The following is a 27,033-nucleotide window of genomic DNA, read 5'->3' on the forward strand; positions in this document are numbered from 1 at the left end:
TGTGACAGGTATATCTGAGCTAGCTCACGAATATCTGTCCTGAAGGGGGCAGTCAAACGTGAAAGAGAGAGAGGCTGTGGGATAGAGTACTGAGCTCCTGAGAGGAAGCTGTGGGAAAACCCCAAAGCCCAGGCACCCCAGGCTTGTGCTTCTTCAACACATCATGTGAGTGTGGGCTAGTGTGTATATATATGTCTGTGTGTGCATGTGAGTGTAGAGTTCAGAAGCTTCAGCAGTTCCCAGGAACCAAAATATTGAAGGACAGTACACTGGTAAGAAGAGACAGGGTGGAGTTAATGAGATCAAGGAGTGGGAGGGTTCCTGGGCACAGACCCTGCCTCCAGCACATGAATAGTAATCTTTCCCCAGAATAAAGCTCAGCACACAGGTAGGGCACAGAGCAGATTGCAGCATTCTGAACAGAGGTGCCTGAGAGCCTTTCGGAACCTCAAGATCTTCTTGAAGCGCCAGCCACAGAGCAGACAGCAGACACCATGGGATCGCTGTTATTCTCTACCTGCAGAAGCTGTGTCCACTGGCTAGGGTTCCTGCTAGTTGGTAAGTAGGAGACAATTCCTTGGGGTAGACTGAGGATCTGACAGAGAGGCTGCCTGAGATCTTCTAGAGAGACTAGTGCTCTGAGAAAAGTGGAAAGGCTTCCGTCTGGACTTCAGAGTGAAGGGCACGTGAAAAGAATAGGTAGGGAAGGTCACTCAGCAAAAGAAAAATGTCGTTATCTGGAAGTGGTGAGAGGCAGGAAGACCTCAATTGCTGTTCACTTCCAAAGTTATTCATCACTGAGTATTGAATTATGAAAACATTATAATAACAATTTATGTCAGGTACACCAGGATACAACTGAACCAGGGGTCTAACCATTCTCTTTACTGTAGCCCTTAACCATGGAAGACACACTCACACCCAGAGCAAGGCTCAGAGTTGAAGAAACAAGCTGAGGTTCCAGGACCTCGTCTTTCCCTCCCAACACACAGATCTGAATATTCATTAATTTCTCTCTTCTTTCCTAGTCTCGCTGTTAACCTTCCGGTGCTGCCGACAAATGCCCAATTCTCTGTTGTGTCAACCAATGTTGCTGAAGGGAAAGATGTACATCTGAGTCTCCGCAATACGCCTCCCAATGTTACTGGCTACAGGTGGTTCAGAGGAGAAAGTGGAATACCTCATGATCTAATCGCAGGTTACTTCATATTGGAGAGAAAATTTGTAAAAGGGCGTTTATACGATAGACGAAAGATAGTAGACCTCGATGGATCCTTGCTGATAAGGAAGGCCACCAGGGAAGACAAAGGAATATACACCGTAGTGGCCCACCTTCCAAATTCAGTGCAACGAGTAGGATTTGGATGGCTTGATGTATTCGGTGAGTGATTACTCTCTGACATCTGAGTATTTTGTGGGGTGACTTCTACTTCACACATAGGACTTACAGCCCTTATCTCAGCCTTTGTTTCCCTCTGCATTCTGTCCCAGGTTGGGCTTTGGAAATCAGCTCAGGATGCAGAGAGTGGGGACAAACATCCTAAGATCTCAGTTCATTTCCCAGTTTCTGGCCCTGCTGTCACTGCAGACAGAAGGACCAGTCTGATAAGAGTAACTCAACAAATGGAGACCAGCTTTAGTGCAGCCCCCTATGTCCTTGACACTTAGATTGACCCTGACAGCTTCTGTCAAAGCCTGGTTTCTGTAGTGTCCTGAAATTCTCACAGAGTTCACCTTGGGAGCCCCTCCCAAGAACCCTGTCTGGGCGATCTTGACTCCAGAAAACTTGGGGAGCCTGTGTTAGGTTGAGTTTGACCTCCCAGGAAAGGCTAACTGGGTAGTGGTTTAATGGGTGCCCAAGCCACAGGCTCCTGAGCTGGTCCCCAGCCAAGGCTCAGGCCCAAGAGCTACACATTTGCAGAAATAGAGTTCAGTCTATCACCTGAGACTCTGTGTAAGAGCACAGTTAGACAAAGTTATTAGATGTTAGCCAACTGTCCTGGGAGACTTAGGACAAGTTCAGGTATAGGAAAAGGTCAGCATCCCCAGAAAGAAACTGAGAAAAGAGAATGTTCCTGGAAGGTCCTCATTTGCCAGGGATCAGCACAGAAGATTCTCTGTTACAGTCGATCAGTACAAGATGCCTCTCATCTCAGCAGCTTCTCTATCCCAAAATTTAGGCCAGAGTCTGTAAATATTTCATGATTAATACACTGAGATCCTAGCAGCCAAATGTCCTCCTTCATGGAAAATAAATTGAGAAACAGAGACATACAGTCACTAAAGCAGAGTCACACAGACCATGAGAATCTGATCAGGGCCATTCGAGATCTGTTTGGAGCCACAGCCTTGTCTTCTCTTCCAATCCAGGGGCCTATGAGGTGCCTGTGAATTTTTAAACCAACTGTTGTTTCAGATCGTTTGTTTCCTGATGTGTTATTGTCACTCCCACTGGAGTATGAAGGAAAAAACTTTCCCTTCTCAATGCACACTCTACCCCTGAAACCAGCTTAAGGATCAACGTATAACAAATACTCAATTGTCTTTGATTAATTAGAAAGGAATAAATGGTGATTAAATGAATGAGTGAATGATCCAAAATCTCTTCAGAGCTTGGAAACTGGATTCAGACTCCTAGGATTTCTGTCCTAAGGGCACACACTTCTGTCTTTATAGGGACTAAGACCCATGTCTAGGACCCTTCTCTGCTCTCCAATGAAATAGTCTTCCTTTTAATTGGTCTTAAGCCTTGGGGGATTAATAATAATAATTTTCACATGAGGAAGATTTAAGGTTTCTCCAAATTTCTATCTCATAGCTACTAACAGAAATGGCCCACAAGGGTGACTTTGCATAGCTCTCTGTGGACTGTGAGTGGCTGAGATCTCTGAGGAAACTGTGTGGCTCCATGACTCAGCCCATTCTAAATCAGTCATTTTCTCTGTTTCTCCACAGAGCCTGTGAAAGCGCCCATCCTCCTAACCAGCGACTGCACAGTCCCAGAGAATAATAATGCCGTGGTCCTCATCTGCCACACAAATGCAGATTCCATTGAGTGGTTCTTCAATGGCACGAATCTGGGGCTCTCAGAGAAAAGGAAGCTATCTGAGGACCACAGAAACCTCACCATAGACCCCGTAGAGAGGGAAGATTCTGGATATTACCAGTGTAAAGTCTCCAATCCCATCAGTTCTGCTGAAAGTTGGCTCCTTGAGCTGCATATGCAAGATGAGTGGCCCTGGCAACTCTTCTTTGTTATTAAATTCTAAATAAAGTGTTTTGCCTTGTTACAATAGATTTGTTCTGAAGGTGAATATATCTTAATGGATTTGCACTGAGTCAATAAATACATAGTAGTGTGAGATGACATTGTCATTATTGCTGACCTAAGGTCATATTTTAGACCACACCCCACCTCAGATTGCTTCCATTTGTACCATCTCCACATTGGAGGTGATGTTGTGTTCTTTGGAGGATCAGCAGTGGTCCTGTGATAACTAATGGAAGCGAGTGATGAGCTCACAGGATCTGAGCTCTGTCCCTCCTTCAGGTAAACATGTGGAGGTCCTGGGACACTCTTGTAGACAGTGGGGTGGGGGTGGACAAGAGGACACCGTGTGTGTAGCAACACTGATCTTTTCTTTGTTTTTTTAAAAATTGCTAAAGCCTCTTGAGTATTCTTATTTATAGGGCAATAACATTATTTGCATAAATTTAGTACCTCTTTGTTCTTTTTACTGATTAGATATAATTAGAAACTTTTTAATAGAACCAAGGCTTTAACTCAAATATTCTACTTCAAACTGATGTCCACATAATTAGAAATGAACACATACTTTATAGAGCTAAGTTAGAACTGATGGATCTTTTTGGTATTTCTTGAAGAAAAGGACGTCACCCAAAGCTAGAGAGACTGCAGGTGAAGTGTGAACATGAAGTTTCCTAAATTCAAGAGGCAATTAAAACTCCCATCTTATGTTTTATTTAAAATTCCTGCCTCAGAGCAAACAAGGTGGTAAATATCAGATCCTCTGCACTTAGATGAGTAATCAGGCCAAATCAGCTGACCCCAGCCATGTCATAGAATCAAGAATACACTTCCTTCTTAGGGATGTTTAATCAAAGGGACGGTGTCTATGTAGAAAAATATAATGTCTCTATGGGAAGCTCCAGAAGCACAGCCTTGGGGGAGATCAGATCCTGACTCTGCTCAAGAACCCTCAGCTATTTTGCACCTGTTTATAAAGTGCTGGGAACTTGTACGTTTTTATGAATTGCAATAATTGATGGAAGTTCAGACTGGGTCCTGGCTGGAAGAGATTTGTCTGTGTTTTCCTCCAATGGGGCAGAAAGCAGTTTTGTTATGACCCAGGGCCTTCCTGTTCCTCAGAGTCACTCACCTTTACACAGATTATTCCAGATTGCAGGCCTCTGACCTCCATTTTATCAGAGCATTTTCTTCAGAAATGTAATTGCAATTTGTAACTGTAGATTCTTTTTTGCCCTTAAGAAATACACAGAAGCCTCCTTAAAATCTTTAGTCAGTGTTATGATTCTGGGAGTATCTGTCAAAAGGGCCTGGGCCCACCTAATAAAATTCAGTGCTCCTGGTGTTTCTGTGTCTCAGTCCCCAAGGCAGGTAGACACCTAACTTGGGTGAGAACATTTACAACCATGATGTAAAGAGACACCCTGTGAAGAATTTATGCAAAATTGTAGTTTCTTCTTCTGTACTGCCAATTTGCAAACAGAAAAGCCTATGATTCCTTCTCCTGTTCTTAAAACCTCCACAGCCTTTTCTTTCAGGGGCACTGAATTCCGACTCACTACACTATTGCGCAGCCTTTAATAAAGTTTTTCTCGTCTTTTTAAATCTGTGTGATGCACACTTCACTCTGACATCACCTACATATAATTAGCAGATCCTGTCGTCTTGCTCACACTGTCCATCCTTACCATATTTTCAAACTTTTAAAAAATTTAAAATCTGACTGAAAATTTCTGAGCAAATGTTTCCAGTTGTCCTCCCTCCATTGTGGATCGGCATCCACAGTAAAAGAGGGTCTGACTGCCCAGATTTCTCCAGGGACCAATTTGCTTCAAAGTGGCCTTTGTCTTAGAATCTGACAGAAAGGGCAGGTGTGAACCTCTGCACCTCTGCAGTGGCCTACGCATCAACAGCATTCTCATTGCACATACATGTTCACTTACCTTCAAGGAAAAGATTACAGAGGTTTGAAAATATTCTGTCATGAAACTAAGAAACTCTAGTAAACGAGCAGGTCCCTGTTACATCAGCCCCCTCTCCCAAGGCCTCACTAGAGGACCCTTTTTGTGCCATCTGTGAGCAGAACCTCTGGTCAAATATCAGTGTCCTCATTTTTTGATTTCTCTATTGGTTTTACAAAATCAAATGCCTATCTTTAGAAGGTCCACAATAGGAAGTTGAAAAATGGGAGTGAAATAGCTCTTCTGATTCTGTTTTTCCTGCTCCTTGTGGCTTCTGAGGTGCCATGGTGTGTTGAGGAGTGCTTACAGGGGGAGCAAAGAGGGATGGGATTTGCTCAGAGTCAGGGTGAGAAATTACAATGCTTGTGAGTTTGGGGGTATTAGGCACTGTTTGAATCAATAATACCAAAGAAAGCCATGCAGGATATATTTTCTAAAGAAGCTCAGGATGGGGCTGAGGCATATGAGTAAGGGGCTGACCTAAGTGATGAGGGAGGAACCACTGGAGCTGGTGCAGTTAAGAAAGGGGAACCATTCTCCCAGATTTGGGTGGGCATGTGGGGAGAGATACAGGCTTGGCAAAAAAAAATGAGGTCTAGAAAACTCAGATTAGAGTTCCAAGACTGGGGAAAAGAGAGAAAAGCAGATGTACCAGGCCGCAGAACATAGGACAGGGGTAAGAAACAAGATGAACATCCCATTTGGAGCAAGGGGTCTAAAGTGCGATGAGGGTTTATAAGACTGGGGACATCACAAATACAGAAAATAGGCTGTGAAGTATGAGATTCAGACAGGGAAGGAGTTGGAGTGAGGGGTAGTCAGACTAGCAAAGGGGTTGGGATGGAGCCTGACAAAGTGAGAAATGCAGGGCAGGCTTAGGGGTGAGGGCTAAATTAAAGGCCACAGCTTTCCATTCATTAGCTCTAATGCAGTAGCAACATGTGCAGCAGACTTTCAGAGTGTGGTCTGAAGGCCCCAGTTTCCATATGACCTAGGAGACCTTTGAAAACTAAATCTTATCCCCAAACACTAAGTTGTGCCTCAGCTGACCCAACAAGTTAGCCATGCCCCAGGGGATCTGCATGTCAGTGAGGAGGCAGCCTGGGGAGAGGAAAAAATAGTGTCTGATGGTGTGAGGAGTGAATGGGGATTTGAGAGCTGGAAAACTTGGAGTAAATGGAAGCTTTCTCTTCTTTGCTGACTAGCAATAGTGGACTTTCTGACTCCATGGTGGAAACTATGTGACAGGTCACAGTGCTGGACCAGTGGTAGGCTTACTATAGATTGGGAAAGGTTAAGAATATTATAGAAAACAGAGAATTCAAATAATTTGTATGTACAACCCACGGACATGAACTAAGGGTGGGAGAATGCTGGAGGGTTGGGGGTGCAGGGTGGAGGAGGATGAAGGGGGGGAAATTGGGAAAACTATAATAGCATAATCAATAAAATATACTTTAAAAATAGCCATACACTAAAACTGATAAGTTCAGGGGGAGGCCTGCATGGTGAATCTTACAAACTCAGAGACTGCTCTGAAATTAAACATGATAACTAAAAACTAATCACAGTGTGTAGTTCTGTTTTACAACTGGTTCTTTTCTGAAAAAACATCAACCTTTATTTTAACTGAAACTGGCCAGCGTCTTTTTGAATCTATGATATTGCACCTTCAAAATGTCTGGGAAATATTCATTGTTCTGGATCCCTTGAAACCAGAAAAGGCACCAGCATTCAGGCTGCCTGTCAGTACCAAACTCAATAAGCAATGACAGGGACTGAATCTTTATGGGAGTTTTACTCAGATGGCCAGCAATATGAGAAGATGGTGGGTTCATACTCTAAGAGACCATCATCCATTTTCTTTTCAAGCAGGCCTTTTTGTTTAATGTAGAACAAAGCGCAGTAGGGCTTTTTGTCATTCAGGGGAAATTAAATTTTAAAAAATTACAGTACTTTCACCCTGGGTAGTCAGCTATTCCCAGGGGAGGGTGGGCACCTCTCTCCCTGGAACACAAAGGCCCAGGTGCCTCCACTTGACTCCAGGCGGTGATCCTCAGCAGTGCCCCAGGAGATTGACTGTTTTCCCAGGAGCCAGGATGGGCCTTATCTGTAGTTTCTGAAACAAAGGCTTTAACCTATTCATTACTTACTAGGCTTATAACTACCTCAAACTAAACTTTCCAACTCTTATGTCCCTTATCACCCTCACTGCACAAGAGCAGAAACCAAAAAACTTCTCATTGTTGTTTTTGTATTAATTGTTAACTGCTACCTATTCTGTAGTCACCAGTGTAAAAGTAATATTTGTCTACTTGTTTTACTTTTTATCCAATGCCAGTGATTTCACATTTAGCCTTCTTCTGACTCCCTAATCTATCAGCAATGGATTTTATGGAAACTCTTGTGCCTTTTCCTCTGATTGTAATCTGTAAGATAAGGTGCAGAACTGTAGTTCTCTGGAGTATTTTTGTCACTTTGTTGAAATGTTTCTTCTCATTCTGATTACCTCATAGAATTCTTTATGTGTTAAACATTCCTTATTTTGACATGCACTGGGCACAGTGTGATAATGTGATACTTGGCCTTTCCTCCCTGACAAATTCCTGATCACGTAACTTAGACTTCTGCCCTGGCAACATCCATTAGTAGAGATCACAGATCATAAAGGCAAACCTGAAAAAGCAGTTACTTCACTGAGCTCTTCCCTGAGACCTCTCTTTAAATCTTTACCTTTGGAAAGCAGAAAGAACTCCATCAAACAAAGGAAGTTGTATACATTCTTCTTGAGGCACATCTACTCAAATTTCCTTTTAAAGTAAGTTTTTTTCTCTTACACTCTAAAGGGTCCTCACAAGACTTGCCACTAGAGGAGCAACGGGAAGTGGCAACTTTTCCTGGGCAAACACCTTGAATTATCCCCAAAGCTCCTATATTTTTTATTCTGCCATAGGCTGACAGCAGCCCCTCCTAGCCTCATGTTTTTCCTATAGTGTTCTAAGACAGCTACAGCAGGCCCACCCAGTCTCTCTTCTGGTCCCATCCTGGTTTCAGTGTCCCCAGTTTTAATAAAGATTCTCCCAAATCACTTGGGCTTGTTTTGTGAAGCTTTTCCTGCACAAGTTGAAGAACCCACACACTACCAGTGGCCTTTAGCACACCTGACTTGGGTTTGGCCACCTTTCTGGCAACATTTTGAAATTTAGACAAAATGTTATTGCAAAAAGCAAAAGGAAGGAAGGAAGGAAGGAAGGAAGGAAGGAAGGAAGGAAGGAAGGAAGGAAGGAAAGAAGGAAGGAAGGAATAAAGGAAGGAAAAGAAAGAACACAAAACAAAAACAGGTGTGTGTATACTTAAGCGAGGTTAAAATTATGTAGCTTTCTTAATATGCTGGTTGTTTCTGAATAAGTAAAAATAGACAAGCTAAGAAAATCAAGGAAGTTATAGAAAGTTGCTGGAATAAGAATATTGGGAAAGGATTTTCATGTATAAATGCTTGAACCTAATTAATATTCTTACTCTCTAACTCAAAAGGCTTACTAACTATATTAATTCAAATGGAAACTGAAGTGGATATAAACCATGGCCCTCCACGGCTGCTGATGAAACAGAGGAAAGGTACTTATGAAACTCTTATTGTCCTCCCGGCCATGGAACTTTCAGATGAAAATTTTACTTTACAACACAGTGTTCTCACAGCCTGGTCCCCAAATAAACCTTAAAGTTAGAACTTGCGAGTTTGTAACTAGCAAAAACCCTATTAATAATTAATTACAGGTGGGCCATAGTGAATGATAACCCCTCTCATGGTGATAATGTTTAAACTGAAGATGAAGTTTAAACTGAAGAAGTGGGTAGTGTGCCCTCAAACTATAAGGAAATGTAATACCAGATACAAAATACAGAGAAATGAGACAAACAACAAAACTCAGTCCATGATAGCTTACAGGTTAGAAATGACCCAGAGTATTTTTCTAATAAGGCCTGTGGGGATGACTGCCTTCCATTTACCTGCTTTTTCCTTTGAGTTCATTCGGCTTTGATTTCCATCCAACAATGAGGTCTTGCTGCACCAATGATTTATGGTTCAGAAAGACAAATGCTGCCACTAAGACTTTCTGAGATTCTCTTCCTAGAACTTGAGACAATATTGTCTAACCAAAAGATTGGTCACAAGTGCATCCTTTAGACTGCTTTATGACTGTAATGGGGAGGTGTGGTCTAAACCTGACGAGCTCAGGGGAGACCTGCGTGGTGAACTTACAAACTGAGGGACCTGAAGTAATCACATAGGATGGTCTGAAATTAAAATTTTGTAACTAAAACAAGTCAGTGCGGGTACTTGTGTCCTGGGCTGGTATCTTTTTTTTTTTTTGACAATGATCCATCTTTAACCTAACAGAGCCTGTTCACTCTCTTTTTGCATCTACCATGACATACCTTTAAATTGTGAGAATAAATTCTAGATAGTACAGGGGAACCCAAAATCTGTGGGCACTTGCTTTCATCTTCAAGGGCCTGATATTTCTACAAGAACCCCACTTCCCCTAACAGAATAACCCACAGAGCCCCTGGCTCAGTCATCACCTGGAGCTGCTCCAGCTCCTGGACTCCAGGAGGACCCCTAGAGCAGATGATACACATGGCATAGATGGCTTATATTCAATGCCCATTGTTGTGACAGAGGATGTATGGTACATTTGGGGATATACCCATCAAGCCAGAACCCTCTCACAAAAACCTCAGGATAACCTTAACTAAGCCCTTTCATAGACCCCTTGAAAGAAGAGAGCGTGGTCTGAAAGAGCACAACTCCCTGGTGGACAGATCTACTGGCACTGGAGTCATAGTACTCTGTCCTTTCACGGGGCTCACCCTGCACTGGTACCATCCTTGTGCAGCACATGACATTGGTTGCAGGTCTGCTCCTGACCTTCGAGGCGAAACACTGAGCTACACAAAAACCACATAGAAATTAACACACCTGGCTTCAATTAAGAAGATGGAAGAGTTTTATTTTCATTCCCTAATTCAACAACCTGGCTCAGGCCTTTCCTCCTTCCTATTCTGCCCCACCTGCTACTTCTGGAGACTGTTAACAGAAAGGGCTGGGCTGCAGTCCTGACAAGCTCAGGGGCCACATGGCAGGCCTGGCAAGCTTCACAGGACAGTCTGATCAGAAATTTCTAGCTGGGCAGGTGATGGCAGTTGTCACATCCCAAACCTAAACCTTGCTTAGCAAAGGTCAATCCTTAGTTTAGGTGAGCCCTGACCCCTGTTTTTATGCATTTTAAATAGTATGACTTTGGCATATCAGAGTGATTCTTTTTTAGAACATTTCAAGGCACAGACTCTAGGACAAGCATACGAGATCCAAAAACACTTCATACTACCTGGTCCCCTGCATACCCTCTTTATGTCCAGAAAATGTTAATTATTCTGTACTCATGAATCTTTAAAAAGTATAGATTCTCCATTTTGACTTTTATGTAAATCTAGAGATTTCTCCACTATGCTATTCCTCAGTTCCTAATAGATTTTTGCAACTATTTCCATCTTCCCCTATAATTATAATGCATAACATAAACTGCAAAACTGCTATTTTTAAAAGATTTGAGCCCTTTGTCCCAGGCATATGTCTCAGATAAATTCATTAAATTGTTCCACAGGTTTAAATATTTCTGTTTTACATAACCTAGGAGCACTGACTCACAGGGGATTCTATGCTGATGTCACCGGTGGGCAATTCTGGTTGCCACAAGAAAGCATCCCAGCCAGAAACCAGAGGTTGTCCCAATACTCAAGGAGCACAGGGACAGTCCCCACAAACAGACATGGAGGGGAAAGGTCTACCTGAACCCATCTATCTATGACACAGGCACCTGACTTTTCACTACAGTCTTTTCTTCCTGGGACACTCAGGATAGCTCCTCCTTCACACCTAAAGGTTCTACCAAACTCATGATCCTGGGTCTCTGTCCCTGGAATCAGAAGCCAGGATGGTGACACCTGAGAAAGAAAAAGGCTCTCTATAGAATTGTCACCCAGCTTTACCCCTTGTAACTTCAGAGTTATCTCTGGGACCTTCCTGCTAGGAGGAAATAAAACCACAGAGCATTTGAGAACAAGAAGCAGCCTGAATTCCCAGCTGGGTTTCTGTGTCAGAGACAGAAATCACCCCAACTTTCTAGGACACCTGGGGCTCTCTGTGTGGTTCTGACAGACCCAGGACCAAGTCAATGAAGAGACCAATGAAGGAGAGACTGAGCCATCCTTTCAGGGATACATGTGTCCCCATCAGCCTTGCTATTGCAAGTGTGCTCCACAGGCCAGTAGGATCAATCTCTCCTGGGATCCTGTTAGATACAGGCCCAATGCTCCCTGCCAAGTCAGAATCTGTAGTATAGCAGTATCGGGGAACATCCTCTGTGCACAGGAGAGCAGGAGAGTTGGTTCTACCTTCACATCAAGGGATCTCATTTTGAATGGGCACCTCATTATCTGGACAGCTGGTGAAGCTGCATTTTTAAAGTGTCATCTGGCATAGCCATGTTTACTATGTCTCACAGGTGGTTGAATGCACAGCAGGTGTGACATCCCTGTGAAAGGTATCTCTGAGCTAGCTCACGAATATCTGTCCTGAAGGGGGCAGTCAAACGTGAAAGAAAGAGAGGCTGTGGGATAGAGTACTGAGCTCCTGAGAGGAAGCTGTGGGAAAACCCCAAAGCCCAGGCACCCCAGGCTTGTGCTTCTTCAACACATCATGTGAGTTTGGGCTAGTGTGTATATATATGTTTGTGTGTGCATGTGAGTGTAGAGTTCAGAAGCTTCAGCAGTTCCCAGGAACCAAAATATTGAAGGACAGTACACTGGTAAGAAGAGACAGGGTGGAGTAAATGAGATCAAGGAGTGGGAGGGTTCCTGGGCACAGACCCTGCCTCCAGCACATGAATAGTAATCTTTCCCCAGAATAAAGCTCAGCACACAGGTAGGGCACAGAGCAGATTGCAGCATTCTGAACAGAGGTGCCTGAGAGCCTTTCGGAACCTCAAGATCTTTTTGAAGTGCCAGCCACAGAGCAGACAGCAGACACCATGGGATCGCTGTTATTCTCTACCTGCAGAAGCTGTGTCCACTGGCTAGGGTTCCTGCTTGTTGGTAAGTAGGAGACAATTCCTTGGGGTAGACTGAGCATCTGACAGAGAGGCTGCCTGAGATCTTCTAGAGAGACTAGTGCTCTGAGAAAAGAGGGAAGGCTTCTGTCTGGACTTCAGAGTGAAGGGCATGAGAAAAGAATAGGTAGGGAAGGTCACTCAGCAAAAGAAAAATGTCGTTATCTGGAAGTGGTGAGAGGCAGGAAGACCTCAATTGCTGTTCACTTCCAAAGTTATTCATCACTGAGTATTGAATTATGAAAACATTATAATAACAATTTATGTCAGGTACACCAGGATACAACCGAACCAGGGGTCTAACCATTCTCTTTGCTGTAGCCCTTAACCATGGAAGACACACTCACACCCAGAGCAAGGCTCAGAGTTGAAGAAACAAGCTCAGGCTCCAAGATCTCGTCTCTCCATCCCAACACATAGATCTGAATATTCATTAATTTCTCTCTTCTTTCCTAGTCTCACTGTTAACCTTCCGGTGCCTGCTGACAAATGCCCAATTCTCTGTTGTGTCAACCAATGTTGCTGAAGGGAAAGATGTACGTCTGAGTCTCCGCAATACGCCTCCCAATGTTACTGGCTACAGGTGGTTCAGAGGAGAAAGTGGAATACCTCATGATCTAATCGCAGGTTACTTCATATTGGAGAGAAAATTTGTAAAAGGGCGTTTATACGATGGACGAAAGATAGTAGACCTCGATGGATCCTTGCTGATAAGGAAGGCCACCAGGGAAGACAAAGGAATATACACCGTAGTGGCCCACCTTCCAAATTCAGTGCAACGAGTAGGATTCGGATGGCTTGATGTATTCGGTGAGTGATTACTCTCTGACATCTGAGTATTTTGTGGGGTGACTTCTACTTCACACATAGGACTGACAGCCCTTATCTCAGCCTTTGTTTCCCTCTGCATTCTGTCCCAGGTTGGGCCTTGGAAATCAGCTCAGGATGCAGAGAGTGGGGACAAACGTCCTAAGATCTCAGTTCATTTCCCAGTTTCTGGCCCTGCTGTCACTGAAGACAGAAGGACCAGTCTGATAAGAGTAACTCAACAAATGGAGACCAGCTTTAGTGCAGCCCCCTATGTCCTTGACACTTAGATTGACCCTGACAGCTTCTGTCAAAGCCTGGTTTCTGTAGTGTCCTGAAATTCTCACAGAGTTCACCTTGGGAGCCCCTCCCAAGAACCCTGTCTGGGCGATCTTGACTCCAGAAAACTTGGGGAGCCTGCGTTAGGTTGAGTTTGACCTCCCAGGAAAGGCTAACTGGGTAGTGGTTTAATGGGTGCCCAAGCCACAGGCTCCTGAGCTGGTCCCCAGCCAAGGCTCAGGCCCAAGAGCTACACATTCGAAGAAATAGAGTTCAGTCTATCGCCTGAGACTCTGTGTAAGAGCACAGTTAGACAATGTTGTTAGATGTTAGCCAACTGTCCTGGGAGACTTAGAACAAGTTCAGGTATAGGAAAAGGTCAGCATCCCCAGAAAGAAACTGAGAAAAGAGAATGTTCCTGGAAGGTCCTCATTTGCCAGGGATCAGCACAGAGGATTCTCTGCAACAGTCGATCAGTACAAGATGCCTCTCATTTCAGCAGCTTCTCTATCCCAAAATTTAGGCCAGAGTCTGTAAATATTTCGTGATTAATACACTGAGATCCTGGCAACCAAATGTCCTCCTTCATGGAGAATAAATTGAGAAACAGAGACATACAGTCACTAAAGCAGAGTCACACAGACCATGAGAATCTGATCAGGGCCATTCGAGATCTGTTTGGAGCCACAGCCTTGTCTTCTCTTCCAATCCAGGGGCCTATGAGGTGCCTGTGAATTTTTAAACCAACTGTTGTTTCAGATCGTTTGTTTCCTGATGTGTTATTGTCACTCCCACTGGAGTATGAAGGAAAAAAACTTTCCCTTCTCAATGCACACTCTACCCCTGAAACCAGCTTAAGGACCAATGTATAACAAATACTCAATTGTCTTTGATTAATTGGAAAGGAATAAATGGTGATTGAATGAATGAGTGAATGATCCAAAATCTCTTCAGAGCTTGGAAACTGGATTCAGACTCCTAGGATTTTTGTCCTAAGGGCACACACTTCTGTCTTTATAGGGACTAAGACCCATGTCTAGGACCCTTTTCTGCTCTCCAATGAAATAGTCTTCCTTTTAATTGGTCTTAAGCCTTGGGGGATTAATAATAACAATTTTCACATGAGGAAGATTTAAGGTTTCTCCAAATTTCTATCTCATGGCTACTAACAGAAATGGCCCACAAGGGTGACTTTGCATAGCTCTCTGTGGACTGTGAGTGGCTGAGATCTCTGAGGAAGCTGTGTGGCTCCATGACTCAGCCCATTCTAAATCAGTCATTTTCTCTGTTTCTCCACAGAGCCTGTGAAAGCGCCCATCCTCCTAACCAGCGACTGCACAGTCCCAGAGAATAATAATGCCGTGGTCCTCATCTGCCACACAAATGCAGATTCCATTGAGTGGTTCTTCAATGGCACGAATCTGGGGCTCTCAGAGAAAAGGAAGCTATCTGAGGACCACAGAAACCTCACCATAGACCCCGTAGAGAGGGAAGATTCTGGATATTACCAGTGTAAAGTCTCCAATCCCATCAGTTCCGCTGAAAGTTGGCTCCTTGAGCTGCATATGCAAGATGAGTGGCCCTGGCAACTCTTCTTTGTTATTAAATTCTAAATAAAGTGTTTTGCCTTGTTACAATAGATTTGTTCTGAAGGTGAATATATCTTAATGGATTTGCACTGAGTCAATAAATACATAGTAGTGTGAGATGACATTGTCATTATTGCTGACCTAAGGTCATATTTTAGACCACACCCCACCTCAGATTGCTCCCATTTGTACCATCTCCACATTGGAGGTGATGTTGTGTTCTTTGGAGGATCAGCAGTGGTCCTGTGATAACTAATGGAAGCGAGTGATGAGCTCACAGGATCTGAGCTCTGAGCTCTGTCCCTCCTTCAGGTAAACATGTGGAGGTCCTGGGACACTGTTGTAGACAGTGGGGTGGGGGTGGACAAGAGAACACCGTGTGTGTAGCAACACTGATCTTTTCTTTGTTTTTTTAAAAATTGCTAAAGCCTCTTGAGTATTCTTATTTATAGGGCAATAACATTATTTGCATAAATTTAGTACATCTTTGTTCTTTTTACTGATTAGATATAATTAGAAACTTTTTAATAGAACCAAGGCTTTAACTCAAATATTCTACTTCAAACTGATGTCCACATAATTAGAAATGAACTCATACTTTATAGACCTAAGTTAGAACTGATGGATCTTTCGGTATTTCTTGAAGAAAAGGACGTCACCCAAAGCTAGAGAGACTGCAGGTGAAGTGTGAACATGAAGTTTCCTAAATTCAAGAGGCAATTAAAACTCCCATCTTATGTTTTAATTAAAATTCCTGCCTCAGAGCAAACAAGGTGGTAAATATCAGATCCTCTGCACTCAGATGAGTAATCAGGCCAAATCAGCTGACCCCAGCCATGTCATAGAATCAAGAATACACTTCTTTCTTAGGGATGATGTTTAATCAAAGGGACGGTGTCTATGTAGAAAAATATGTCTCTATGGGAAGCTCCAGAAGCACAGCCTTGGGGGAGATAAGATCCTGACTCTGCTCAAGAACCCTCACCTATATTGCACCTGTTTATAAAGTGCTGGGAACTTGTACGTTTTTATGAATTGCAATAATTGATGGAAGTTCAGACTGGGTTCTGCCTGGAAGAGATTTGTCTGTGTTTTCCTCCAATGGGCAGAAAGCAGTTTTGTTATGACCCAGGACCTTCCTGTTCCTCAGAGTCACTCACCTTTACACAGATTATTCCAGATTGCAGGCCTCTGACCTCCATTTTATCAGAGCATTTTCTTCAGAAATGTAATTGCAATTTGTAACTGTAGATTCTTTTTTGCCCTTAAGAAATACACAGAAGCCTCCTTAAAATCTTTAGTCAGTGTTATGATTCTGGGAGTATCTGTCAAAGGGGCATGGGCCCACCTAATAAAATTCAGTGCTCCTGGTATTTCTGTGTCTCAGTCCCCAAGGCAGGTAGACACCTAACTTGGGTGAGAACATTTACAACCATGATGTAAAAAGACACCCTGTGAAGAATTTATGCAAAATTGTAGTTTCTTCTTCTGTACTGCCAATTTGCAAACAGAAAAGCCTATGATTCCTTCTCCTGTTCTTAAAACCTCCACAGCCTTTTCTTTCAGGGGCACTGAATTCCGACTCACTACACTATTGCGCAGCCTTTAATAAAGATTTTCTCGTCTTTTTAAATCTGTGTGATGCACACTTCACTCTGACATCATCTACATATAATTAGGTGATCCTGTCGTCTTGCTCACACTGTCCATCCTTACCATATTGTCAAACTTTTAAAAAATTTAAAATCTGACGGAAACTTTCTGAGCAAATGTTTCCAGTTGCCCTGCCTCCATTGTGGATTGGCATCCACAGTAAAAGAGGGTCTGACTGCCCAGATTTCTCCAGCGACCAAGTTGCTTCAAAGTGGCCTTTGTCTTAGAATCTGACAGAAAGGGCAGGTGTGAACCTCTGCACCTCTGCAGTGGCCTAACCATCAGCAGCATTCTCATTGCACATACATGTTCACTCACCTTCAAGGAAAAGATTACAGAGGTTTGAAAATATTCTGTCATGAAACTAAGAAACTCTAGTAAACGAGCAGGTCCCTGTTACATCAGCCCCCTCCCCCAAGGCCTCACTAGAGGACCCTTTTTTGTGCCATCTGTGAGCAGAACCTCTGGTCAAATATCAGTGTCCTCATTTTTTGATTTCTCTATTGGTTTAACAAAATCAAATGCCTATCTTTAGAAGGTCCACAATCAGAACTTGAAAAATGGGAGTGAAATAGCTCTTCTGATTCTGTTTTTCCTGCTCCTTGTGGCTTCTGAGGTGCCATGGTGTGTTGAGGAGTGCTTACAGGGGGAGCAAAGAGGGATGGGATTTGCTCAGAGTCAGGGTGAGAAATTACAATGCTTGTGAGTTTGGGGGTATTAGGCACTGTTTGAATCAATAATACCCAAGAAAGCCACGCAGGATATATTTTCTAAAGAAGCTCAGAATGGGGCTGAGGCATATGAGTAAGGGGCTGACCTAAGTGATGAGAGAGGAACCACTGGAGCTGTTGCAGTTAAGAAAGGGGAGCCATTCTCCCAGATTTGGGTGGGCATGTGGGGAGAGATACAGGCTTGGCAAAAAAAAAAAAATGAGGTCTAGAAAACTCAGATTAGAGTTCCAATACTGGGGAAAAGAGGGAAAAGCAGATGTACCAGGCAGCAGAACATAGGACAGGGGTAAGAAACAAGATGAACATCCCATTTGGAGCAAGGGGTCTAAAGAGCGATGAGGGTTTATAAGACTGGGGACACCACAAATACAGAAAATAGGCTGTGAAGTATGAGATTCAGACAGGGAAGGAGTTGGAGTGAGGGGTAGTTAGACTAGAAAAGGTGTTGGGATGGAGCCTGAGAAAGTGAGAAATGCAGGGCAGGCTTAGGGGTGAGGGCTAAATTAAAGGCCACAGTTTTCCATTCATTAGCTCTAATGCAGTAGCAACATGTGCAGCAGACTTTCAGAGTGTGGTCTGAAGGCCCCAGTTTCCATATGACCTAGGAGACCTTTGAAAACTAAATCTTATCCCCAAACACTAAGTTGTGCCTCAGCTGACCCAACAAGTTAGCCATGCCCCAGGGGATCTGCATGTCAGTGAGGAGGCAGCCTTGGGAGAGGAAAAAATAGTGTCTGATGGTGTGAGGAGTGAATGGGGATTTGAGGGCTGGAAAACTTGGAGTAAATGGAAGCTTTCTCTTCTTTGCTGACTAGCAATAGTGGACTTTCTGATTCCATGGTGGAAACTATGTGACAGGTCACAGTGCTGGACCAGTGGTAGGCTTACTATAGATTGGGAAAGGTTAAGAATATTATAGAAAACAGAGAATTCAAATAATTTGTATGTACAACCCATGGACATGAACTAAGGGTGGGAGAATGCTGGAGGGTTGGGGGTGCAGGGTGGAGGAGGATGAAGGGGGGAAATTGGGAAAACTATAATAGCATAATCAATAAAATATACTTTAAAAATAGCCATACACTAAAACTGATAAGTTCAGGGGAGGCCTGCATGGTGAATCTTACAAACTCAGAGACTGCTCTGAAATTAAACCTGATAACTAAAAACTAATCACAGTGTGTAGTTCTGTTTTACAACTGGTTCTTTTCTGAAAAAACATCAACCTTTATTTTAACTGAAACTGGCCAGCATCTTTTTGAATCTATGATATTGCACCTTCAAAATGTCTGGGAAATATTCATTGTTCTGGATCCCTTGAAACCAGAAAAGGCACCAGCATTCAGGCTGCCTGTCAGTACCAAACTCAATAAGCAATGACAGGGACTGAATCTTTATGGGAGTTTTACTCAGATGGCCAGCAATATGAGAAGATGGTGGGTTCATACCCTAACAGACCATCATCCATTTTCTTTTCAAGCAGGCCTTTTTGTTTAATGTAGAACAAAGCGCAGTAGGGGTTTTGTCATTCAGGGGAAATTAAATTTAAAAAAATTACAGTACTTTCACCCTGGGCAGTCAGCTATTCCCAGGGGAGGGTGGGCACCTCTCTCCCTGGAACACAAAGGCCCAGGTGCCTCCACTTGACTCCAGGCGGTGATCCTCAGCAGTGCCCCAGGAGATTGACTGTTTTCCCAGGAGCCAGGATGGGCCTTATCTGTAGTTTCTGAAACAAAGGCTTTAACCTATTCATTACTTACTAAGCTTATAACTATTTACCTCAAACTAAACTTTCCAACTCTTAAGTCCCTTATCACCCTTACTGCACAAGAGCAGAAACCAAAAAACTTCTCATTGTTGTTTTTGCATTAATTGTTAACTGCTACCTATTCTGTAGTCACCAGTGTAAAAGTAATATGTGTCTACTTGTTTTACTTTTTATCCAATGCCAGTGATTTCACATTTAGCCTTCTTCTGACTCCCTAATCTATCAGCAATGGATTTTATGAAAACTCTTGTGCCTTTTCCTCTGATTGTAATCTATAAGATAAGGTGCAGAACTGTAGTTCTCTGGAGTATTTTGTCACTTTGTTGAAATGTTTCTTCTCATTCTGATTACCTCATAGAATTCTTTACGTGTTAAACATTCCTTACTTTGACATGCACTGGGCACAGTGTGATAATGTTATACTTGGCCTTTCCTCCCTGACAAATTACTGGTCACGTAACTTAGACTTCTGCCCTGGCAACATCCATTAGTAGAGATCACAGATCATAAAGGCAAACCTGAAAAAGCAGTGACTTCATTGAGCTCTTCCCTGAGACCTCTCTTTAAATCTTTACCTTTGGAAAGCAGAAAGAACTCCATCAAACACAGGAAGTTGTATACATTCCTCTTGAGGCACATCTACTCAAATTTCCTTTTAAAGTAAGTTTTTTTCTCTTACACTCTAAAGGGTCCTCACAAGACTTGCCACTAGAGGAGCAACGGGAAGTGGCAACTTTTCCTGGGCAAACACCTTGAATTATCCCCAAAGCTCCTATATTTTTTATTCTGCCATAGGCTGACAGCAGCCCCTCCTAGCCTCATGTTTTTTCCCATAGTGTTCTAAGACAGCTATGGCAGGCCCACCCAGTCTCTCTTCTGGTCCCATCCTGGTTTCAGTGTCCCCAGTATTAATAAAGATTCTCCCAAATCACTTGGGCTTGTTTTGTGAAGCTTTTCCTGCACAAGGTGAAGAACCCACACACTACCAGTGGCCTTTAGCACACCTGACTTGGGTTTGGCCACCTTTCTGGCAACATTTTGAAATTTAGACAAAATGTTATTGCAAAAAGCAAAAGGAAGGAAGGAAGGAAGGAAGGAAGGAAGGAAGGAAGGAAGGAAGGAAGGAAGGAAAAGAAAGAACACAAAACAAAAACAGGTGTGTGTATACTTAAGCGAGGTTAAAATTATGTAGCTTTCTTAATATGCTGGTTGTTTCTGAATAAGTAAAAATAGACAAGCTAAGAAAATCAAGGAAGTTATAGAAAGTTGCTGGAATAAGAATATTGGGAAAGGAATTTCATGTATAAATGCTTGAACCTAATTAATATTCTTACTCTCTAACTCAAAAGGCTTACTAACTATATTAATTCAAATGGAAACTGAAGTGGATATAAACCATGGCCCTCCACGGCTGCTGATGAAACAGAGGAAAGGTACTTATGAAACTCTTATTGTCCTCCCTGCCATGGAACTTTCAGATGAAAATTTTACTTTACAACACAGTGTTCTCACAGCCTGGTCCCCAAATAAACCTTAAAGTTAGAACTTGCAAGTTTGTAACTAGAAAAAATCCTATTAATAATTAATTACAGGTGGGCCATAGTGAATGATAACCCCTCTCATGGTGATAATGTTTAAACTGAAGAAGTGGGTAGTGTGCCCTCAAACTATCAGGAAATGTAATACCAGATACAAAATACAGAGAAATGAGACAAACAACAAAACCCAGTCCATGATAGCTTACAGGTTAGAAATGACCCAGAGTATTTTTCTAATAAGGCCTGTGGGGGTGACTGCCTTCCATTTACCTGCTTTTTCCTTTGAGTTCATTCGGCTTTGATTTCCATCCAACAATGAGGTCTTGCTGCACCAATGATTTATGGTTCAGAAAGACAAATGCTGCCATTAAGACTTTCTGAGAATCTCTTCCTAGAACTTGAGACAATATTGTCTAACCAAAAGATTGGTCACAAGTGCATCCTTTAGACTGCTTTATGACTGTAATGGGGAGGTGTGGTCTAAACCTGACGAGCTCAGGGGAGGCCTGTGTGGTGAACTTACAAACTGAGGGACCTGAAGTAATCACATAGGATGGTCTGAAATTAAAATTTTGTAACTAAAACAAGTCAGTGTGGGTACTTGTGTCCTGGGCTGGTATCTTTTTTTTTTTTTTTTTGACAATGATCCATCTTTAACCTAACAGAGCCTGTTCACTCTCTTTTTGCATCTACCATGACATACCTTTAAATTGTGAGAATAAATTCTAGATAGTACAGGGGAACCCAAAATCTGTGGGCACTTGCTTTCATCTTCAAGGGCCTGATGTTTCTACAAGAACCCCACTTCCCCTAACAGAATAACCCACAGAGCCCCTGGCTGAGTCATCACCTGGAGCTGCTCCAGGTCCTGGACTCCAGGAGGACCCCTAGAGCAGATGATACACATGGCACAGATGGCTTATATTCAATGCCCATTGTTGTGACAGAGGATGTATGGTACATTTGGGGATATACCCATCAAGCCAGAACCCTCTCACAAAAACCTCAGGATAACCTTAACTAAGCCCTTTCATAGAACCCTTGAAAGAAGAGAGCGTGGTCTGAAAGAGCACAACTCCCTGGTGGACAGATCTACTGGCACTGGAGTCATAGTACTCTGTCCTTTCACGGGGCTCACCCTGCACTGGTAGCATCCTTGTGCAGCACATGACTTTGGTTGTAGGTCTGCTCCTGACCTTCGAGGCAAAACACTGAGCTACACAAAAACCACATAGAAATTAACACACCTGGCTTCAATTAAGAAGATGGAAGAGTTTTATTTTCATCCCCTAATTCAACAACCTGGCTCAGGCCTTTCCTCCTTCCTGTTCTGCCCCACCTGCTACTTCTGGAGACTGTTAACAGAAAGGGCTGGGCTGCAATCCTGACAAGCTCAGGGGCCACATGGCAGGCCTGGCAAGCTTCACAGGACAGTCTGATCAGAAATTTCTAGCTGGGCAGGTGATGGCAGTTGTCACATCCCAAACCTAAACCTTGCTTAGCAAAGGTCAATCCTTAGTTTAGGTGAGCCCTGGCCCCTGTTTTTATGCATTTTAAATAGTATGACTTTGGCATATCAGAGTGATTCTTTTTTAGAACATTTCAAGGCACAGACTCTAGGACAAGCATACGAGATCCAAAAAACACTTCATACTACCTGGTCCCCTGCATACCCTCTTTATGTCCAGAAAATGTTAATTATTCTGTACTCATGAATCTTTAAAAAGTATAGATTCTCCATTTTGACTTTTATGTAAATCTAGAGATTTCTCCACTATGCTATTCCTCAGTTCCTAATAGATTTCTTGCAACTATTTCCATCTTCCCCTATAATTATAATGCATAACATAAACTGCAAAACTGCTACTTTTTAAAAGATTTGAGCCCCTTTCTCCCAGGCATATGTCTCAGATAAATTCATTAAATTGTTCCACAGGTTTAAATATTTCTGTTTTACATAACCTAGGAGCACTGACTCACAGGGGATTCTATGCTGATGTCACCGGTGGGCAATTCTGGTTGCCACAAGAAAGCATCCCAGCCAGAAACCAGAGGTTGTCCCAATACTCAGGGAGCACAGGGACAGTCCCCACAAACAGACATGGAGGGGAAAGGTCTACTTGAACCCATCTATCTATGACACAGACACCTGACTTTTCACTACAGTCTTTTCTTCCTGGGACACTCAGTATAGCTCCTCCTTCACACCTAAAAAGTGAAGGTTCTACCAAACTCATGATCCTGGGTCTCTGTCCCTGGAATCAGAAGCCAGGATGGTGACACCTGAGAAAGAAAAAGGCTCTCTATAGAATTGTCACCCAGCTTTACCCCTTCTACCTCCAGAGTTATCTCTGGGACCTTCCTGCTAGGAGGAAATAAAACCACAGAGCATTTGAGAACAAGAAGCAGCCTGAATTCCCAGCTGGGTTTCTGTGTCACAGACAGAAATCACCCCAACTTTCTAGGACACCTGGGGCTCTCTGTGTGGTTCTGACAGACCCAGGACCAAGTCAATGAAGAGACCAATGCTGGAGAGACTGAGCCATCCTTTCAGGGATACATGTGTCCCCATCAGCCTTGCTATTGCAAGTGTGCTCCACAGGCCAGTAGGATCAATCTCTCCTGGGATCCTGTTAGATACAGGCCCAATGCTCCCTGCCAAGTCAGAATCTGTAGTATAGCAGGATCTGGGAACATCCTCTGTGCACAGGAGAGCAGGAGAGTTGGTTCTACCTTCACATCAAGGGATCTCATTTTGAATGGGCACCTCATTATCTGGACAGCTGGTGAAGCTGCATTTTTAAAGTGTCATCTGGCGTAGCCATGTTTACTATGTCTCACAGGTGATTGAATGCACAGCAGGTGTGACATCCCTGTGACAGGTATATCTGAGCTAGCTCACGAATATCTGTCCTGAAGGGGGCAGTCAAACGTGAAAGAGAGAGAGGCTGTGGGATAGAGTACTGAGCTCCTGAGAGGAAGCTGTGGGAAAACACCAAATCCCAGGCACCCCAGGCTTGTGCTTCTTCAACACATCATGTGAGTTTGGGCTAGTGTGTATATATATGTTTGTGTGTGCATGTGAGTGTAGAGTTCAGAAGCTTCAGCAGTTCCCAGGAACCAAAATATTGAAGGACAGTACACTGGTAAGAAGAGACAGGGTGGAGTAAATGAGATCAAGGAGTGGGAGGGTTCCTGGGCACAGACCCTGCCTCCAGCACATGAATAGTAATCTTTCCCCAGAATAAAGCTCAGCACACAGGTAGGGCACAGAGCAGATTGCAGCATTCTGAACAGAGGTGCCTGAGAGCCTTTCGGAACCTCAAGATCTTTTTGAAGCGCCAGCCACAGAGCAGACAGCAGACACCATGGGATCGCTGTTATTCTCTACCTGCAGAAGCTGTGTCCATTGGCTAGGGTTCCTGCTTGTTGGTAAGTAGGAGACAATTCCTTGGGGTAGACTGAGGATCTGACAGAGAGGCTGCCTGAGATCTTCTAGAGAGACTAGTGCTCTGAGAAAAGAGGGAAGGCTTCTGTCTGGACTTCAGAGTGAAGGGCACGAGAAAAGAATAGGTAGGGAAGGTCACTCAGCAAAAGAAAAATGTTATCTGGAAGTGGTGAGAGGCATGAAGACCTCAATTGCTGTTCACTTCCAAAGTTATTCATCACTGAGTATTGAATTATGAAAACATTATAATAACAATTTATGTCAGGTACACCAGGATACAACCGAACCAGGGGTCTAACCATTCTCTTTACTGTAGCTCTTAACCATGGAAGATACACTCACACCCAGAGCAAGGCTCAGAGTTGAAGAAACAAGCTCAGGCTCCAGGTCCTCATCTTTCCCTCCCAACACATAGATCTGAATATTCATTAATTTCTCTCTTCTTTCCTAGTCTCACTGTTAACCTTCCGGTGCCTGCTGACAAATGCCCAATTCTCTGTTGTGTCAACCAATGTTGCTGAAGGGAAAGATGTACGTCTGAGTCTCCGCAATACGCCTCCCAATGTTACTGGCTACAGGTGGTTCAGAGGAGAAAGTGGAATACCTCATGATCTAATCGCAGGTTACTTCATATTGGAGAGAAAATTTGTAAAAGGGCGTTTATACGATAGACGAAAGATAGTAGACCTCGATGGATCCTTGCTGATAAGGAAGGCCACCAGGGAAGACAAAGGAATATACACCGTAGTGGCCCACCTTCCAAATTCAGTGCAACGAGTAGGATTCGGATGGCTTGATGTATTCGGTGAGTGATTACTCTCTGACATCTGAGTATTTTGTGGGGTGACTTCTACTTCACACATAGGACAGCCCTTATCTCAGCCTTTGTTTCCCTCTGCATTCTGTCCCAGGTTGGGCTTTGGAAATCAGCTCAGGATGCAGAGAGTGGGGACAAACGTCCTAAGATCTCAGTTCATTTCCCAGTTTCTGGCCCTGCTGTCACTGCAGACAGAAGGACCAGTCTGATAAGAGTAACTCAACAAATGGAGACCAGCTTTAGTGCAGCCCCCTATGTCCTTGACACTTAGATTGACCCTGACAGCTTCTGTCAAAGCCTGGTTTCTGTAGTGTCCTGAAATTCTCACAGAGTTCACCTTGGGAGCCCCTCCCAAGAACCCTGTCTGGGCGATCTTGACTCCAGAAAACTTGGGGAGCCTGTGTTAGGTTGAGTTTGACCTCCCAGGAAAGGCTAACTGGGTAGTGGTTTAATGGGTGCCCAAGCCACAGGCTCCTGAGCTGGTCCCCAGCCAAGGCTCAGGCCCAAGAGCTACACATTTGCAGAAATAGAGTTCAGTCTATCACCTGAGACTCTGTGTAAGAGCACAGTTAGACAATGTTGTTAGATGTTAGCCAACTGTCCTGCGGGTCTTAGGACAAGTTCAGGTATAGGAAAAGGTCAGCATCCCCAGAAAGAAACTTAGAAAAGAGAATGTTCCTGGAAGATCCTCATTTGCCAGGGATCAGCACAGAGGATTCTCTGTCACAGTCGATCAGTACAAGATGCCTCTCATCTCAGCAGCTTCTCTATCCCAAAATTTAGGCCAGAGTCTGTAAATATTTCATGATTAATACACTGAGATCCTGGCAGCCAAATGTCCTCCTTCATGGAGGATAAATTGAGAAACAGAGACATACAGTCACTAAAGCAGAGTCACACAGACCATGAGAATCTGATCAGGGCCATTCGAGATCTGTTTGGAGCCACAGCCTTGTCTTCTCTTCCAATCCAGGGGCCTATGAGGTGCCTGTGAATTTTTAAACCAACTGTTGTTTCAGATCGTTTGTTTCCTGATGTTTTATTGTCACTCCCACTGGAGTATGAAGGAAAAAACTTTCCCTTCTCAATGCATACTCTACCCCTGAAACCAGCTTAAGGACCAATGTATAACAAATACTCAATTGTCTTTGATTAATTAGAAAGGAATAAATGGTGATTGAATGAATGAGTGAATGATCCAAAATCTCTTCAGAGCTTGGAAACTGGATTCAGACTCCTAGGATTTCTGTCCTAAGGGCACACACTTCTGTCTTTATAGGGACTAAGACCCATGTCTAGGACCCTTCTCTGCTCTCCAATGAAATAGTCTTCCTTTTAATTGGTCTTAAGCCTTGGGGGATTAATAATAATAATTTTCACATGAGGAAGATTTAAGGTTTCTCCAAATTTCTATCTCATAGCTACTAAGAGAACCGGCCCACATGGGTGACTTTGCATAGCTCTCTGTGGACTGTGAGTGGCTGAGATCTCTGAGGAAGCTGTGTGGCTCCATGACTCAGCCCATTCTAAATCAGTCATTTTCTCTGTTTCTCCACAGAGCCTGTGAAAGCGCCCATCCTCCTAACCAGCGACTGCACAGTCCCAGAGAATAATAATGCCGTGGTCCTCATCTGCCACACAAATGCAGATTCCATTGAGTGGTTCTTCAATGGCACAAATCTGGGGCTCTCAGAGAAAAGGAAGCTATCTGAGGACCACAGAAACCTCACCATAGACCCCGTAGAGAGAGAAGATTCTGGATATTATCAGTGTAAAGTCTCCAATCCCATCAGTTCCGCTGAAAGTTGGCTCCTTGAGCTGCATATCCAAGATGAGTGACCTCTCCCCTCTTCTTTGTTATTAAATTCTAAATAAAGTGTTTTGCCTTGTTACAATAGATTTGTTCTGAAGGTGAATATATCTTAATGGATTTGCACTGAGTCAATAAATACATAGTAGTGTGAGATGACATTGTCATTATTGCTGACCTAAGGTCATATTT

At 43.4% G+C, this 27,033-nt stretch overlaps 1 protein-coding gene across 1 annotated transcript; it reads left to right on the forward strand.

The window, feature by feature from the left end:
* The first annotated feature begins 494 nt into the window (after nucleotides 1-494).
* Nucleotides 495-26,870, forward strand: LOC119065783 (carcinoembryonic antigen-related cell adhesion molecule 1-like). Its single transcript, XM_053655733.1, has 6 exons — nucleotides 495-558; nucleotides 2,956-3,201; nucleotides 12,858-13,211; nucleotides 14,787-15,032; nucleotides 24,666-25,019; nucleotides 26,590-26,870. The coding sequence occupies exons 1-6, from the start codon at nucleotides 495-497 to the stop codon at nucleotides 26,868-26,870; spliced, it is 1,545 nt and encodes a 514-aa protein (XP_053511708.1).
* The last annotated feature ends 163 nt before the right edge of the window (nucleotides 26,871-27,033 follow it).

This window comes from Artibeus jamaicensis, unplaced genomic scaffold (genome assembly GCF_021234435.1).
Source record: "Artibeus jamaicensis isolate MK-2021 breed Jamaican fruit bat unplaced genomic scaffold, CSHL_Jam_final scaffold_11, whole genome shotgun sequence".
NCBI lineage: Eukaryota > Metazoa > Chordata > Mammalia > Chiroptera > Phyllostomidae > Artibeus > Artibeus jamaicensis.

Coding starts and splice junctions, on each gene's coding strand:
- LOC119065783 (XM_053655733.1), top strand. CDS start 495: ATGGGATCGCTGTTATTCTCTACCTGCAGAAGCTGTGTCCACTGGCTA. Junction 13,212..14,786: donor CGGATGGCTTGATGTATTCG/GTGAGTGATTAC, acceptor GTTTCTCCACAG/AGCCTGTGAAAGCGCCCATC. Junction 15,033..24,665: donor TCCCATCAGTTCCGCTGAAA/GTTGGCTCCTTG, acceptor CTTCTTTCCTAG/TCTCACTGTTAACCTTCCGG.